At 47.5% G+C, this 17646-nt stretch overlaps 1 protein-coding gene across 1 annotated transcript in view; it reads left to right on the forward strand.

Annotated features, from left to right (window-relative positions):
• Nucleotides 1-16426, forward strand: part of LOC137439526 (cell adhesion molecule 2-like) — a 132557-nt gene extending 116131 nt beyond the window's left edge. The window contains exons 8-9 of the mRNA XM_068135357.2: nt 15559-15684; nt 15891-16426. Coding sequence (XP_067991458.1) covers nt 15559-15684; nt 15891-16009 — 245 coding nt within the window. The 3' untranslated portion in view covers nt 16010-16426. The remainder of the gene's footprint in view (nt 1-15558; nt 15685-15890) is intronic.
• The last annotated feature ends 1220 nt before the right edge of the window (nt 16427-17646 follow it).

Genomic DNA, 17646 nt, shown 5'->3' on the forward strand with positions numbered 1-17646 from the left:
GAATAGTTTATGGGCCACGATTAGACCAATCCACAATCCCAGCATAGTTTATGGGCCACGATTAGACCAATCCACAATCCCAGCATAGTTTATGGGCCACGATTAGACCAATCCACAATCCCAGCATAGTTTATGGGCCATGACCACTGGACTACTACACGCTCAACCTCACCACACCCAATGGATATTCTTACATCAATAAACCACGCTCGGAGGGCCGAGGTGGTGGAATTGCCGTTATTCACCGACAAGACATCAAGACCAACCTCATCTCCATCTCATCTGCTCCATCATTTGAACACCTGGCTTTTAAACTCTCTGGTCACACACAGTCAGTCATGGCTGTTGTCTACCGCCCTCCCAAACCACACCCATCATTCCTGTCTGACTTCTCCTACTTTCTGACCCAGCTATGTTCCCTCTCCCCCTCAATCCTCCTCCTTGGTGATTTCAATATCCACATGGACTCCACTGACTCCACGCTAACCACTGACTTCACTGATTTACTCACCTGCTTTAACCTCACTCAACATGTCAACTTTCCTACCCATAACCGTGGTCACATTTTGGACCTTGTCTGCTCTACTGGACTAATTTTGCACCATCTCTCTGGCTCCGACCTCACTCTCTCTGACCACCTAGCCATCACTCTGACCATCAACATCCCCACCCCAGCACCAAGGCATTATCGCACTATGAACTTCCGTAAGCTAAACGCTCTTTCACCTGCCTCATTCTCATCGACCCTCTCTGAAAAAATGTCCACTTCTCCCTTCGTTGACCTCCACACCCCTTCTGACCTCACTGACTACTACAACCACACTCTCTCCTCCTGCCTTGACCAACTTGCACCTATAAAAACCAAAACAGTTTCTTTCACCCATTCTGCTCCCTGGTTTACCCCTGAACTCCGCCTGATGAAAACTCGTGCTCGCCAACTTGAAAGACTCCGCAATAAAACAGGTCTCACAGTTCACTCCCAGGCCTACAAGGACCACATACAACACTACAAAGATGCCCTCTCCCACGCCCGCTCCGCCTACAACTCTCAAATTATCCACTCTGGCTCCGGAAACCCAAAAGCACTCTTCTCTACAATAAACAAACTCCTCAGCCCCCTGAACACCACCACCCAGTCATTCACAATAGACAACTGCATCTCCTTCCTTTCATTCTTCCAACGCAAAATTGAAACATCTACAACAGCTTGACCACCGCCGCACCCGCTCCCCCTCAAACCACCTGCCCCCCCTTATCCTGCCATCCCCTGTCTCAATTCTCCCCAGTCTCCCCTACTGACCTCTCTGAACTCCTCATCGGAATGAAAACTGCCACCTGCACTCTTGACCCCATCCCCTCCAGCTTTGTCAAGGCCTCCCTTCCTGCTCTCTCTCCACTTATCATTGCAACAATAAACTCCTCCCTGTCTACAGGCATCATCCCACCATCCCTCAAAATTGCTGCTGTTACCCCCATTCTGAAAAAACCTGGACTAAACCCTGACACCCTAAATAACTTCAGACCCATCTCCAACCTACCCTTTCTGTCAAAGGTTTTGGAACGCGCTGTAGCCACTCAACTCAAACATCACCTCTCTGCCAATAACCTGTATGAAACATTCCAATCCGGATTCCGCTCCAACCACAGTACTGAAACTGCTCTCCTCAAAATCACCAACGACCTTCTCCTCTCCTCTGACGCTGGCAACCTCAACATTCTCATCCTCCTCGACCTCAGCGCCGCCTTTGACACCATCGATCACACCATCCTCCTCACCCGACTTGAAACCACCTTTAACGTTACCGGCACTGCCCTCTCTTGGATTAAATCATACCTCTCTGACAGACGTCAGTTCATCTCCATCAATAACTGCAAATCCCCCACTGCTCCCCTCCCCCAAGGTGTCCCCCAAGGTTCAGTTCTTGGCCCCCTCCTCTTCATCCTTTACCTGTCCCCCCTCGGTCACTTAATCTGCCGTCATGGTCTCCAATTCCACTGCTTCGCCGATGACATCCAGCTTTTCATCTCCACCAAGTCCATCTCCACCGCCACCCACTCTATCCTGACAAACTGCATCACTGAAATAAAATCCTGGCTTCAAATCAACTTCCTCAAACTTAACTGTGATAAATCTGAAATAATCATCATTGGCCCAAAAACGCTCACCAAGTCCACCCATAACTTTGCCCTCAACATCGACGGTTTCCCAGTATCCACCTCCCCTCACATCCGGAATCTTGGCATCATCTTTGACCAAACCCTCTCCTTCGACAAATACACTAAACAGATCACAAAGACAGCCTTCTTTCACCTGAAAAACATCGCCCGTCTCCATCCATCCCTCTCCTCCACGGCTGCAGAAACCCTCATCCACGCCTTCATCACCTCCCGTCTGGACTACTGCAATAGCCTCCTCTATGGTTCACCCTCAACAATCACCAATAAACTCCAATACATTCAGAACTCCGCTGCCCGTCTACTCACCCATTCCCGGACCCGTGACCACATCACCCCCGTCCTTTACAAGCTTCACTGGCTCCCCATCTCCCAGAGAATCCAGTACAAAATCCTCCTCTTGACCTACAAAGCCCTCCATAACCTGGCCCCATCCTACCTGGCTGACCTCCTCTCCAGACACACTCCCACCCGCAACCTCCGCTCTGCTGGTACCAACCTCCTGACCCCCCCCCCCATCCGGACCAAATTTAGATCCTGGGGGGACAGGGCCTTCTCCATCGCTGCTCCCACCCTCTGGAACTCGCTACCTCACACCATCAGAGACTCCTCCTCACTCACCACATTCAAAACATCACTCAAGACCCACCTGTTCAACACTGCATTCAACATTTAACCCACAGCATCTAACCCCTGACTATCTCCTCTCCTTCTCCCTCCTTTGTGCTTTGAATATTTCCCTATTGATTCTTCTTTTTTTGCAATTGTTTTTATGTTTTGCTATGCATTATGTTTTGCACTCTGTCAAAGCGTCTTTGGGCTTCCTGAAAAGCGCTATATAAAATAAATGCATTATTATTATTATTATTATGATTAGACCAATCCACAATCCCAGCATAGTTTATGGGCCACGATTAGACCAATCCACAATCCCAGCATAGTTTATGGGCCACAATTGGGCCATTCCACAATCTAAGCATCGTTTATGGGCCACGATTAGACCAATCCACAATCCCAGCATAGTTTATGGGCCACGGTTAGACCAATCCACAATCCCAGCATAGTTTATGGGCCACGATTAGACCAATCCACAATCCCAGCATAGTTTATGGGCCACGATTAGACCAATCCCAAATCCCAGCATAGTTTATGGGCCACAATTGGGCCATTCCACAATCTAAGCATCGTTTATGGGCCACGATTAGACCAATCCACAATCCCAGCATAGTTTATGGGCCACGATTAGACCAATCCACAATCCCAGCATAGTTTATGGGCCACAATTGGGCCATTCCACAATCTAAGCATCGTTTATGGGCCACATATGGGCCAGTTCACCATCCCAGCATAGTTTATGGGCCACGATTGGGTCAATCCACAATCCCAGCATAGTTTATAGGCCACGATTAGACCAATCCACAATCCCAGCATAGTTTATGGGCCACAATTGGTCCAATGCACAATCCAATAATAGTTTATGGGCCACGATTAGACCAATCCACAATCCCAGCATAGTTTATGGGCCATGATTAGACCAATCCACAATCCCAGCATAGTTTATGGGCCACGATTAGACCAATCCACCATCCCAGCATCGTTTATGGGCCATAATTGGTCCAATCCACAATCCCAGAATAGTTTATGGGCCACGATTAGACCAATCCACAATCCCAGCATAGTTTATGGGCCACGATTAGACCAATTCACAATCCCAGCATCGTTTATGGGCCACTATTAGACCAATCCACAATCCCAGCATAGTTTATGGGCCACGATTGGACCAATCCACAATCCCAGCATAGTTTATGGGCCACAATTGGGCCATTCCACAATCTAAGCATCGTTTATGGGTCACAATTGGGCCAATCCACAATCCCAGCATATTTATGGGCCACAATTGGGCCAGTCCACAATCCCAGCATAGTTTATGGGCCACATATGGGCCAGTTCACCATCCCAGCATAGTTTATGGACCACAATTGGGTCAATCCACAATCCCAGCATAGTTTATGGGCCACATTTGGGCCAGTTCACCATCCCAGCATAGTTTATGGACCACAATTGCATCAATCCACAATCCCAGCATAGTTTATGGGCCACATTTGGGCCAGTTCACCATCCCAGCATAGTTTATGGACCACAAATGGGCCAATCCACAATCCCAGCATAGTTTATGGGCCACATTTGGGCCAGTTCACCATCCCAGCATAGTTTATGGACCACAAATGGGCCAATCCACAATCCCAGCATAGTTTATGGACCACAAATGGGCCAATCCACAATCCCAGCATAGTTTACGCCCCAAAACACAATCCCAGCACAGGTAAAGGGTCATAAACAGGTCGCCCTCCGATGATCTTATCAATAATGAGCCAATACACAATAGGCGTTTATTATTAAAGGAAATGTAAGAAAAAGGTCATTCGACAATAAAGAGTTTGGAGAGGGAGCTTCACAAATAATAAACTATTTATGTAAATGTGTACCTTTTACAATCAATGGGACAAATGTCATGGAAATAGTAAACGTAATGATTGCGTAAGAAAGGGAACGATGCACTGGTGAGGCATTGGGGCTAATTAACAATGCAAAACTAGAGGGTAATTAATTAAAGGTTACACTTCATTAGCATGTCATTAACAGCATTATAGGACGATTGTAAGACCATTTTGGAATTGCTGTATTTACATGGAATAATAAAGGGAAATGATGATTTATTACCATTGCTAATGACATTTAATAACATGACCAACAGTGTGCCAAAACGCTTATTTTACATAGCTCGTTAATTGGACTGAATTGTAAATACAAACAAGTATGAATGTGCCCAACCTTGATTGGTGGGCAAATGTTTCATTTTAGGGGCAAATCCTCTATGGGTGATCCGTTTGGTTTTCCCATATGAGCACTTTCCTTGTGATGCTAGAATCTTAGTTCAAATCCCATAACATCCTATCCTCTAACTTTGTATCCTATAACCTCGCGTCCTCTAACCTCGTGTCCTCTAACTTTGTATCCTATAACATCGTGTCCTCTAACTTTGTATCCTATAACCCCGTGTCCTCTAACCTCGTGTCCTCTAACCTCGTGTCCTCTAACTTTGTATCCTATAACATCGTGTCCTCTAACTTTGTATCCTATAACCTCGCGTCCTCTAACCTCGTGTCCTCTAACTTTGTATCCTATAACATCGTGTCCTCTAACTTTGTATCCTATAACCCCGTGTCCTCTAACCTCGTGTCCTCTAACATCATAGCCTCCAACTTTGTATCCTACAACCTCGTGTCCTCTAACCTTGTGTCCTCTAACATTCTATCCTCTAACTTTGTATCCTATAACCTCTTGTCCTATAACCTCGTGACCTCTAACATCATATCCTCCAACTTTGTATCCTATAACCTCGATTCCTCCAACCTCGTGTCCTCTAACATTCTATCCTTTAACTTTGTATCCTATAACTCTGTATCTTTTGAGATGTTATATTCTCATTCATAACTACATTCCAAACATCATTAATGCAAGACAGCATAAATTATTTTATAATGTGGATGGGAGAACATCTTCATCATGTGTGGGGTGGTGGAACGACGCGTAAGGTGGAGGGGGAACATAAATCTTTAAAGATGTTATGAAAAGAAACAAAAAGAAAAGGAGCTTTGTTGTTCAAGGAAAAGCAGGCCATGTGAGGTCGTTATTTTGCGACACCGTTGTTAACATGTTTTAAATATGGAAAACTTGTGCTCAGATGGGAATACCGACCAACCCAAAGTGTCATGTCATGAGGCAAACTTAAATGTTTTATTTAACTAAATAAAAAATGTAGTGATGAGTTATGGTCATATTAAGGTGGACGTAAGGTATTTAGTGCTGCAGGTTATTTATTTTTTGGTGGCATGAGTGTTGTTTTGTAGTCAAAGAGGTTAAAGCTGCACAACGCAACACTTGGTATCTCACAACCTCATATTTTATAACAACCTCATGTCCTCCATCGGTACGTGCTGTAAGAAACCAAATGTAATGGACCCATGACCATGTGTTCTGTGACCGTTAGTTCTTGCCAAAGGGTTGTGGCCACATGATCGAGATTTGACTATTTGGTGGTGACGATTTCTCTCAATGGACTCCACTACAGAAAACATGGAGCTTGATGAGCTTGGAGACCAATTTGCGGATAAGTGACCACAGGAGGGACGTGAAGTTGTTTCCTTCAACGACCGACTGACGAGCCACGTAATGGCAATATAATCATGGTCGCCACACCCAGAGCCAGCCCTGTGGAGGTCACCTTGACCCCAGCTTGAGCACTTCGCTCGTGATGCCAAGTTTCCATCTTCAGATCTCATTGACTGTGTTGATTTGTCCATAGTGCTTGTAATTCATGTGATAGCGCACCGATGTCTCCTGTCCTTGTACATCGTGTAATATACCGTTAGTAGATGTACAAATTCCTCCACGAAGCTTCGATACCATAGAAAGAGTCCTTTTTAGTTCACATTATGGACTTGGCCCATATAGCCACACAGACACCCTGAGGCCTATTATCGACGCAAATGAGTTGTTTTGTTCTTTAACTCTTGGGTGTAAAACTTGCTGAGTTCATGCTTTCCTCACTTATGATTGATGTTAGTTATATCGATGAAAATTTCTGTCAAATCAGACTACAATAATTCTTCACCATGGGAATCTGGTGGACATTTCATCATCACACCCAGAGGCAGACCTGCAGGGGTTGTCTCGCCATTTTGAGAGGACCTTGTCCCAATACGATGAAGGAAACAGAAAGACATTGGTCCCTAATCAAAAGCTGTACAGCAAGAGGAAGAATAACAAATTCCAGGAGGTTAAAGGTAGTTATCGGAGTTATCGGAGTCATGGATGTGCATCAGATGTCTGCTTGGAGGAATGGTCTGGATGAGTTTTTCAGGTGTACCTTAGGAGGAACAGACAGCGGCTGTGACTGGGTGCAGTTTCTGTGCCCAAACGTGAACACCAAGTGAACAAGATGGACTTAAGTGGACTTAAGTGGACAAGATGGACTTAAGGGATGAGCTTGACTTTTTTACATTTTGAAAAGACGAGCTGGTCCCCGACTTTGAAAAAGAGTAGGTCATTGTGTGCCAATCGCTTACCTAAACACACACAAAAGATGGCGGCGGCGAGAGGGGAGGTGGCATATCGTGTCGGAATCGCATCCTTGAGTAATCCCACCGGAGTGTTGTCGCTGGATTCTAATCACACACCTAGTGATTCGGAAAAGGTGTGCTGCCAGGAAATGCAAACTCAACAAGCGATGATCTCAAAGTGGTGGCTCCAAGTCTGCTAGGATCTCATGGACACTGCAAGGACTTCCAGGAAAGAAGTCGGTATTTCAGAAAAGTGGATCTGGGGTGAATTAACGGGGGTAGAAAAGATCAAGGTTTTGGATGTGGTGAGAATCAAGGTTTTGGATGTTCACTCCTTTGACCTTTCCCTCACGATTGCTTGCACAGGTTGCTCATCAAGCAGCGAAATAGCCATTTCTGCCGTTCGGCCTGCCGGTCATGTCACGTCAGTGCATGAAATTTGAAGCGATAAGCGTAGAACAGTTCGGCTCGGTGCAGCAATGTGGCCTGGTCATTTTATTTGTTTACGTCCACCTTCACGCAACTCCTCAACTGCGATTCCAATTTGCACCGAAGGAAAGGTAAGCGCCCCGAGCTGTTTCAGCTTGTGTCGGAACATGGGTGAGGGAAAAATTAGTCTCGTCTGATGGACTGGCTGGTGCCAACGTGAATTTGATTTGGGCATTAATCTTGCCCTGGGAAAATGGTCGTTTTGAGAAACTCCTGATCTTGCAAATTCGATGCACAGAATATTTTGTACCGAAGGGTGGATTTATTCGCGGTGATTTGTCCGTCTGTGTACAATCCACTGGAATGGGAACTCTCGAAGGTTGGCAATTTTCCACTCGGTCCACTGATTTGCATCCAGATGACCAACGTTTTTGCAGATCAGCATTCCTTATCCAGGTGTTGTGAGCTCGGGAGATGCAGGTACAGAATCGAGCAGTCTCCGGAGTGTGTTCCAACCTTGGATTTGGTATCGATGTATTTGCATGGCAGAGGTCTTGCGCTGTTTCATTGCTAAGTTGTGTCTCGTAACAGAAGGCAATGGCTGTCTGTGTTTGTCTTCTTTCCCGTTAAACCCCTTGAGAGTGGAACCGTGGAATTAACATTGGAGGTAATATGTGAACCATATTCAGAGGGCTTCTGAATTGTTATTTTTATATGGATGTGGAATAGCACAATAATAGGAGGCAAAATGGTCCGTAGACACAAAATGTGGCAATGGGATTAGATCAATATAACAACATAATGTAGGCATCGCAGCACAAAAGAGAAGATTGAGAGTAGGTGTCGTAGGTGTTGTAAAGCACAGCAGTGGGAATGGGAGAGACCATGAGGTAGAGGTGAACAACACACTTGGAATCGCGGAGGCAGGAGTTTGGTACAAAATACTCGGGAAGACTGTTCCAGAGGCAAGAAAAATAGGGATGAAAAGGTTTTTTTTAATTTGACGTCAATGCGATGTAAAGGGAAAGATCAAAGCAGGCGATACAGAGAGAAAAGGAAAAAAAGAAGGGGAAGACGTACGAGAAATGGGGTGGGGAGGTTGGGATGGTTTTTTCCAAAATATTGGGATCGTCAAATGTTTAGGTCCAAATCAAAGATGCCAGTGAGAAGATTTGAGCAGAGAATGGGAAGGAGAAGTGAGGATGCCGGAAAGGCAAATTAAGACCAGTATAGGAGTGGTCAGAGTGGATTGACAGATTGACAATGTAGTGTTCGTTGTCGTTCACTGGAGCCTGTGGTTCAAGGTTGTTGTGTCCACATTGAGTGGCTGGCTACACATTCTGGCCTGACTACTCTTTCGGTGGTGTGTTCGTAGTTTATATAGCCAGACTGGGGCCCCGGGACCTCTTCGTGGCCTCCCGGGGCGGGTGAGGTCCATTCCGTGAAACCGGCACGGGGCCCCGGAGCTGTATCGTTGATCCCGTGAGCAGGTGGGATTCCATCCGTGGGGCCAGACCGAAGCGGCCTGGTCAAAGCCAAGGTTCCATCGTTCTTAGCAGCCCATTGGTCTTTAACATCTCACCACACACACTCGTCGGGACAAATCATGAGACTGGAAAATCAAACTCCTCGCTCCCTCTTCTTCACACTCTGAAACTTTTTGCATTGGTTGGCCCCAGGGTCTAGGGCCGATTCCATGAAGTGTATTCCACCGACTTGCATTGTCTACAATGAGGTCCCGGACACCAGGCCGATTCAGCGGACTGAGAACAATTGTTTGTAATGGACCTGGTGAAAATGAGACAATGGAGTCCCTCACCTAATCATGACAGAAACTCGCTGCAACAAACTGACATGAAGTGGTTTGATCTGTATAGCCTCCGCCTCTCCCCAATTTTTTTTTCGTGTATTTTGGTATCTGTGGGTTGTTGTTGTATAGAATTTAGAAACACTAAAGTCCAACATATTCCTGACATGGGTTCTGGAATTGTTGGTGTTTTTGTTCATTCACACGATGCTCACTGATTGACGTATCTCATCGCTGTGGGTTCATTTCTCCACAAATTGCTGAGAATGTCAGACTAACTTTTTGTTGTGACGCACACTAACGTTGTATGCAAATGTTTCAACACCGTCAGTTTGATGCATGCAACTGATGCTGCATTTATTTACTTTTCAGATTTATGGATTAAGATTATGAGGACATGGCTCGTTGGACTAGCAAAGGTCTCCTCTTGTGGACTACTGTTCTTTGCAACCTGACTCAGAAAGGATTCAAAAGTAAATCCGCACTAATGATTGTTGCAATGGGATTGCCATCCCTCATACCAGGGATACATACCAGGTGCCAGTGAGGCACCTGGAACGTTCACCTTTCTGCGAACAAATTTCCGAGCTAAGGTACCAAACGATACGGAAGAGCAAGCACTGCCCGGACACCATAGGCAATTGAGAATGCACGCGTTCCAGTAGCGAGGAGCCCTTGTAGGTCTGCATGCTGAATCTCATTCTCATGAACAAGGAATGTCTGAGGTTCAGTCTGCCCTGTGGGCAATTTTGGGCAGGTGCGGGGAAGCGAAAGTACGATTCTGATTCTGTCGCGTTTTTAACCTTATTCGAGATAATTAGCTCATGAATGGTCGAGCGACCCCGAATAGGTGATGCAAATTTCACACTCGGTGGTTTTACTAATCGGCTAAAAAATAATTCCTCAAAACCACTTTGTGGTCAAAAACTTCGCATTTGGTGTGCTGTTTACAAAAGTCGGGCCGCTCATAGGTCGGGCCGTCCTCGTTTCTAAAATGAAAGAGGTCACACGTGCTCCATCATGGCCGAACATGACGTCTACGTGCTCAAGACGTTACAGCTTCTGGTGTTGCAGCTTTTCCTTTGAAGAACATCCGCTGTCAACAGGATGGGGCCACAGGTCCTACGCAGACCGTGTCCCACGCAGCCATCGTGTCCCACACAGCCATCGTGTCCCACGCAGCCATCATGTCCCACGCAGCCATCGTGTCCCACGCAGCCATCGTGTCCCACGCAGACATCGGATGGGGCCACAGGTCCCACGCAGCCATCGTGTCCCACGCAGCCATCGTGTCCCACGCAGCCATCGTGTCCCATGCAGCCAGTGACTACACTTCATTTGTCACAGGTTCTCTCGGTTTGGCGACATTTCATGGTCTCCTGATCGAACTATCCCAGATTACCATGTGTAGGGCTAAACGAGAGAAGATGTGGATGAAAATAGGCCTCGAACATTACACATTCAGCACAAGTACCCGGAATATACTCCAAGCAATGTGCGAAACGTCCAGGAGACCTCGAGGGCCCCTAACTAATGTGTATGTTCTCACATCACTTCTACTTCTGAAGGAGACTATTTGAGGGACATCTTCAAAACCTCAACCTAAGATCCAAAAACGTGAGACCACATGTGTTGGAGCTTGAATTTGTCAGCCCTTGAATACCATTCGTGTGAAAAATCCGTTGCTTACAGAAAAATAGAAAGGATGTGTCGTTGGTTGTTATCTCCATGTGGGGTTTCAGAAGGTGGGGCGGAGCCCTCCCAGGTCTCAAAGTATCCATGTCTGTGTGTATGTGTGTCTATGTCTGTGTGTATCTGTGTGTGTGTGTGTGTCTGTGTGTGTCTGTGTGTGTGTGTCTATGTCTGTGTGTGTGTCTGTGTGTGTGTGTGTGTGTGTGTGTGTGTGTGTGTGTGTGTGTGTGTGTGTGTGTGTGTGTGTGTGTGTGTGTGTGTGTGTGTGTGTGTGTGTGTGTTATTCAAAACAAACCAAGCATGGGATTTCTATCTTTGGCCAAGCTGTGTGAACCCCAGTTCTTTTGACTCGATCATGGCTGATCACTTTAGCCGTTTGAAAGCACGAAAAGCTTATTTGGGGATTCTGTGCGTTGCCAAGGAAGCAAAACCCCTCGGTGGTCCCTTCGGACAATAGCTGAGGAGCCGTGATCCAGCTGACCTCACAGGATCGGTGGGAAGCTCCCCAGGCCTCACCACATAGATCATGAACCATCCAAACCACGATGGAGGAAGATTTCTAACTCTTCCACCGTTGGGCTACAAAACAGAGATCGAGGCAGGAGGGTGGAAGAGGGGACCCGAGGACCATTGTAATGGATCCGGTGAAGACTTGTGTGGACGTGCAACAACGAAATGTACTTTTTGTGAACGACTCGCATTCACAGAAACTCAGACGCAGTCGTACACGAAGAGGAAAGGCTTCGGCCGATGATGCGCACATGCCAATCGGTGGACTCGCCGATGATGCGCACATGCCAATCGGTGGACTCGCCAATGATGCGCTCATGCCAATCGGTGGACTCGCCAATGATGCGCTCATGCCAATCGGTGGACTCGCCGATGATGCGCTCATGCCAATCGGTGGACTCGCCGATGATGCGCACATGCCAATCGGTGGACTCGCCAATGATGCGCTCATGCCAATCGGTGGACTCGCCGATGATGCGCTCATGCCAATCGGTGGACTCGCCGATGATGCGCACATGCCAATCGGTGGACTCGCCAATGATGCGCTCATGCCAATCGGTGGACTCGCCAATGATGCGCTCATGCCAATCGGTGGACTCGCCAATGATGCGCACATGCCAATCGGTGGACTCGCCAATGATGCGCTCATGCCAATCGGTGGACTCGCCAATGATGCGCACATGCCAATCGGTGGACTCGCCGATGATGCGCACATGCCAATCGGTGGACTCGCCGATGATGCGCACATGCCAATCGGTGGACTCGCCGATGATGCGCTCATGCCAATCGGTGGACACGCCGATGATGCGCTCATGCCAATCGGTGGACACGCCGATGATGCGCTCATGCCACTCGGTGGACTCGCCAATGATGCGCTCATGCCAATCGGTGGACTCGCCGATGATGCGCACATGCCAATCGGTGGACTCGCCAATGATGCGCTCATGCCAATCGGTGGACTCGCCAATGATGCGCTCATGCCAATCGGTGGACTCGCCGATGATGCGCACATGCCAATCGGTGGACTCGCCGATGATGCGCACATGCCAATCGGTGGACTCGCCGATGATGCGCTCATGCCAATCGGTGGACACGCCGATGATGCGCACATGCCACTCGGTGGACTCGCCAATGATGCGCTCATGCCAATCGGTGGACTCGCCGATGATGCGCACATGCCAATCGGTGGACTCGCCGATGATGCGCACATGCCAATCGGTGGACTCGCCGATGATGCGCACATGCCAATCGGTGGACTCGCCGATGATGCGCTCATGCCAATCGGTGGACTCGCCAATGATGCGCTCATGCCAATCGGTGGACTCGCCGATGATGCGCACATGCCAATCGGTGGACTCGCCGATGATGCGCACATGCCAATCGGTGGACTCACCGATGATGCGCACATGCCAATCGGTGGACTCGCCAATGGCGAAAACCTCTCAGGCTGAATTGTCCTGCAATGGCCGCACATATGTTTCACCCAGGCCGAGGAGCCCTCCAGCCAAATCCTCGAGCACGGTTTACCGAGTGACAATCGCGGAGTTCCGGAGTAATAATATTCATCGCACGGATGACTCGGACACAGCAATGGGCACGGTGATGTATCTCCCGTGCTCGGCACAGCGTCCGTGAGCTGCATTTCAATGTTCCTGGGACATTGTTTAACTTTTGGGACAGCCTCTGCTGCTGCACCACCAAGCACGTGGCTCGAAGCATCGACTCGAACACCCCTGGTTATCGACGGGTTTGCTGTGGGTGCAGAATCCCTCAAACAAATGGCCATTTTCCCCCTGGTTCGGTCGTAATGAGATAACGAATTAAACGTAAACGACTGATTGATTATATTAAGGGTTGTTCACCTCGCCTCTGCTGCTGCACCATTGTGACTGCACTGCATTACTGCATTTGTGCTGCACTGGTGGAGTACCACATAATACCACCTATTATAGTGGTGCTCACAAAGCGTGCAAGGTGCACACCACTCACCTGTACAGATAGAATTCAAAAGTTGATTATTTTTCTCAATTAAATGATAAATTTTCTCAATTAAACGATTTCTCATTTAATAAATAAATTAAATGTTTGGCAAACTGTTTAAGGCCGTTCTTGCATCCCTGGTTTCAAGAATAGGGTGGGATCGTTGTATCCCGAGTCACAAAGATGGGGTTGGATCCTTGTATCCCTGGTATGAGGGATGGGGTTGGATCCTTGTATCCCTGGTATGAGGGATGGGGTTGGATCCTTGTATCCCTGGTATGAGGGATGGGGTTGGATCCTTGTATCCCTGGTATGAGGGATGGGGTTGGATCCTTGTATCCCTGGTATGAGGGATGGGGTTGGATCCTTGTATCCCTGGTATGAGGGATGGGGTTGGATCCTTGTATCCCTGGTATGAGGGATGGGGTTGGATCCTTGTATCCCTGGTATGAGGGATGGGGTTGGATCCTTGTATCCCTGGTCTCAGGGATGGGGATACATCCTTGTATCCCTGGTATGAGGGATGGGGTTGGATCCTCGTTTACCTGGCCTCAGGGATGGGGTTGGTTGGAGCTCTTGGTGGGTGGTGGTAGTTACAATCAATGTATTGACATTACACTAACATCTCCCTTATAGTTAGGGCCCTTAGGGATATTTTGGGGCCGTTTGGTTCAAATTCTTCCAAAAGCACCAAATTTGGCCCAGATGTTGCCCATGCCATACTCTTTCGATTTTTGACGGGCGCCAAGACGGGCGCCCCCCCCCCCGGGGGGCCCATATTGGCGAAATACTAAATGGCCGCCACCCGGATTAGAGGAAAATCAGTTAAATAACCAAATGGTTGGAATCATGTATGATGCCACTTTTCAGGGGTTTTCGAGGTCGAGGAATCCAATTATGATGTTATTTTGATGATTCGAGGTCAAGGTCAACCCTCAAGGTCATCTTACAGGTCATTTTTGAGTCAAACATGTCGGTTTTTGAGTTTTTTGTCAAGATTTACGCGAGGTTCACCATTTTATGTTTCTGGGTTGGGTAATCGAACTCTGGCCTTATTTTTGACAATTAGAGGAAATATTTACATGTCTATTTCCTAATTTTCAGGCATATGCAGTTCATCAGTCTAATTACAAAGGTACGGATTTTGATGTTTGATGAACTGTATGCCATATCCTTGTGTTTAATTTTTGTGCGATCATGATCCGGGCTCATGTATACATGATTGTATACATGTCATAAATATGACGTCATAGGTCATGTGACCTGGCGGCCATATTGGATTTTATGAAAACCTTAAAAATGGATCCCTGCCTTCATTTTTCGATCGATTCATTTTGAACTTTGACCACTTATAGTACGCCATGTGATTGGATGCATATCCTAATTATGACGTCATAGGTCAGGTGACATGGCGGGATGGACCGGTATGGTCCCCGGATCATACCGCCCTTGGCGCCCGTAAAAAATCGAAAGAGTATGGCATGGGCAACATCTGCGCCAAATTTGATGCTTTTGGAAGAATTTGAAGCAAAATATCCCGAAGGGCCCTGACTATTATGCAAGCACAGGGTCGAAGAGGCTACTTCTCTTGTGTTTGTTCGTGGTGGAACTGCCGCAGTTTTTACTCCCTGCTCGTAATGGTTGCGAGACGGCATGAAGTTTTCGGGTCACGTTGCTGCATGATTTTTATCTGTTCCCAATTTTCTTTGCATCGGACAACAAAGCAGCGTACACTCCAATGGATTAGGGACGATGTGGCGGAAAAGCGCGGGTTCGGGGTTAATGAGGAAAAGGTTGAGAAGTTTGGATTTGCTTCATTGGATTGCGTGCGGCGTGTTGCAGACGAGATGGAGCTGGCAGAGCGATTGGGGTCGGACCAGGCCGTGGTGGGAGGCGTTATCGCCGTGGTGATCTTCATCACTCTGTGTCTCCTCATCCTATTAACCCACTACTTTGGGAGGCAGAAAGGTAAGTGCTGGTCGGAATGTCTGCCTAGGAAGCGACTTAGACGTCTGAACTCGGTCTGGTGAAAGTGGGACCATGTCCGTGTTAACGGGTTTACCTTTTGGGTACGGTACGTGATATTCCATCACTTTCCATGACCCGTACGAACCCTGGTTAAAGTTCGAGCACGAGGTCACCACTGCGTTTGTTGCTCTGCTCCGGAACCCCAGGAACGTACTTAACCAACGAAGCGAAAGGAGCGGAGGATGCTACTGATGCGGACACAGCCATCTTGAATGCAGAGGGCGGCCGTGGGACACAAGAAGAGAAGAAGGAATACTTTCTGTGAAGAGGAAGAGAGAATGTACTTCCCGTGAGGAGTGTGCCCTCGCCCTCGCACATTTTCTCTTTCGTTTCTTTTTCTTGGGTTTCAAATGCCATCTTTCCCGCCCTCCATGATTATCTTCTTCCTCATTATTTTTCTTCCGTTTCTTACTCTTCTCGTCCTCCTGCTTCTCTTCGTTCTTCTTCTTCCTCTTCTTTCTCCCTCCACTCTCCATCTCTCTCCTCCGTAGTGTTTGTAGTGCTAACATCATGCTTGGAGACCCTAGCGCAAAATGCACTGATTCCAGCCTAATCCTCTTCGCTAGTTCGATGTTTCTTTGACTACGAATCGTTGTTTATAATTTGAAAAATAATTGAGTGTATAAATATTTATTATCCCTCGAGCTAATAATTTTTAAATCCATTTTTTTAAATAACACTATACCCCCCCCCCCCCCCCCCCCCACAACACTGGTGATGAGAATGTGTCGACAGTCCCCGAGCACCACCACGTATGACATGACTGATGTCTCGAAGAGTCCATTCCATGCAACGTGGAGTCTCAGTCATTAAATCGATAAAACTGCGGTGTTATTGAAAAAAAGAAAACAATTACCTATGAATATAATGTTTTTACAAAGTGTCCTATAATTTATGCTTCTGCTATTGAAGGTAATATATTAGTGATGTGATGTTTTATAAAGACTTAAATGAATGGGGCAGACTATTGAGAGAATTTATAATTTATTTTTTGCTCGGCGTGATTCTTCTTCATCATCGTAGACAAGTATAATCCATATATGCCACTTTAAATACTATTTCACTTTTTAAATACTTTGCTAAAATATATTTACGCCTAATTATAATCTATCCGCAGAGTTCTTAAACGGAGTCCGTTTTGTTTCAGATTTGTTTCTTTCACTTCGATCCTTTTGATTCCTCTCGTTCTTTCCGTGACGATGTTCTCCAGGGGACAGAAAGTGCGAATTTGAACCATTTGGCCTAAAACTCGCAGCTGATTAAAGGTATAAATGTTTACATGAGACGACTTGGCAGTCCTGCCAGGTTGTGAAGTGAGAGGTGCTGTCGTGATGCAACACAAGCAAAACTACCTTTTACAAGCAGCAGCTTCTTGGACCCACTCTCTCTCTCTCTGTCGCCTCTCTCTCTCTCACCCACACTCGTTCTCTGTCCCCCACACACACTCTCTCTCTCTCTCTCACCCACACTTTCTCTCCCCCACACTCTCTGTCTGTCTCTCTCTTTCTGTATCTCTAACCCCCTCTCCCACACTCTCTCTCCCTCCCCCCAATCTATCTCTTTTTCTCCCACTCTCTCTCCCCCCACTCGCTCTCCCCCACCCCCCACTTTCTCTCTCTCCCCACCCCCCACTTGCTCTCCCCCCCACCCCCCCACTTGCTCTCCCCCACCCCCCACTTGCTCTCCCCCCCACCCCCACTTGCTCCCCCCCCTCCACTTGCTCTCCCCCCCCCCTCCACTTGCTCTCTCCCCCCCACCTCCCACTTGCTCTCTCCCCTCCCACCCCCCACTCCCTGTCTCTCCCCCCCCCCCGCACCCACTCTCTATCTCTCCCCACCCTCTCCCTCTACCCCACTCTCTCCTCCACTCCCTCTCCCCCCCCTATCTATCTCTTTTTCTCCC

The sequence above is a fragment of the Myxine glutinosa genome, chromosome 14 (assembly GCF_964187855.1).
Source record: "Myxine glutinosa chromosome 14, kmMyxGlut1.1, whole genome shotgun sequence".
Lineage (NCBI taxonomy): Eukaryota > Metazoa > Chordata > Myxini > Myxiniformes > Myxinidae > Myxine > Myxine glutinosa.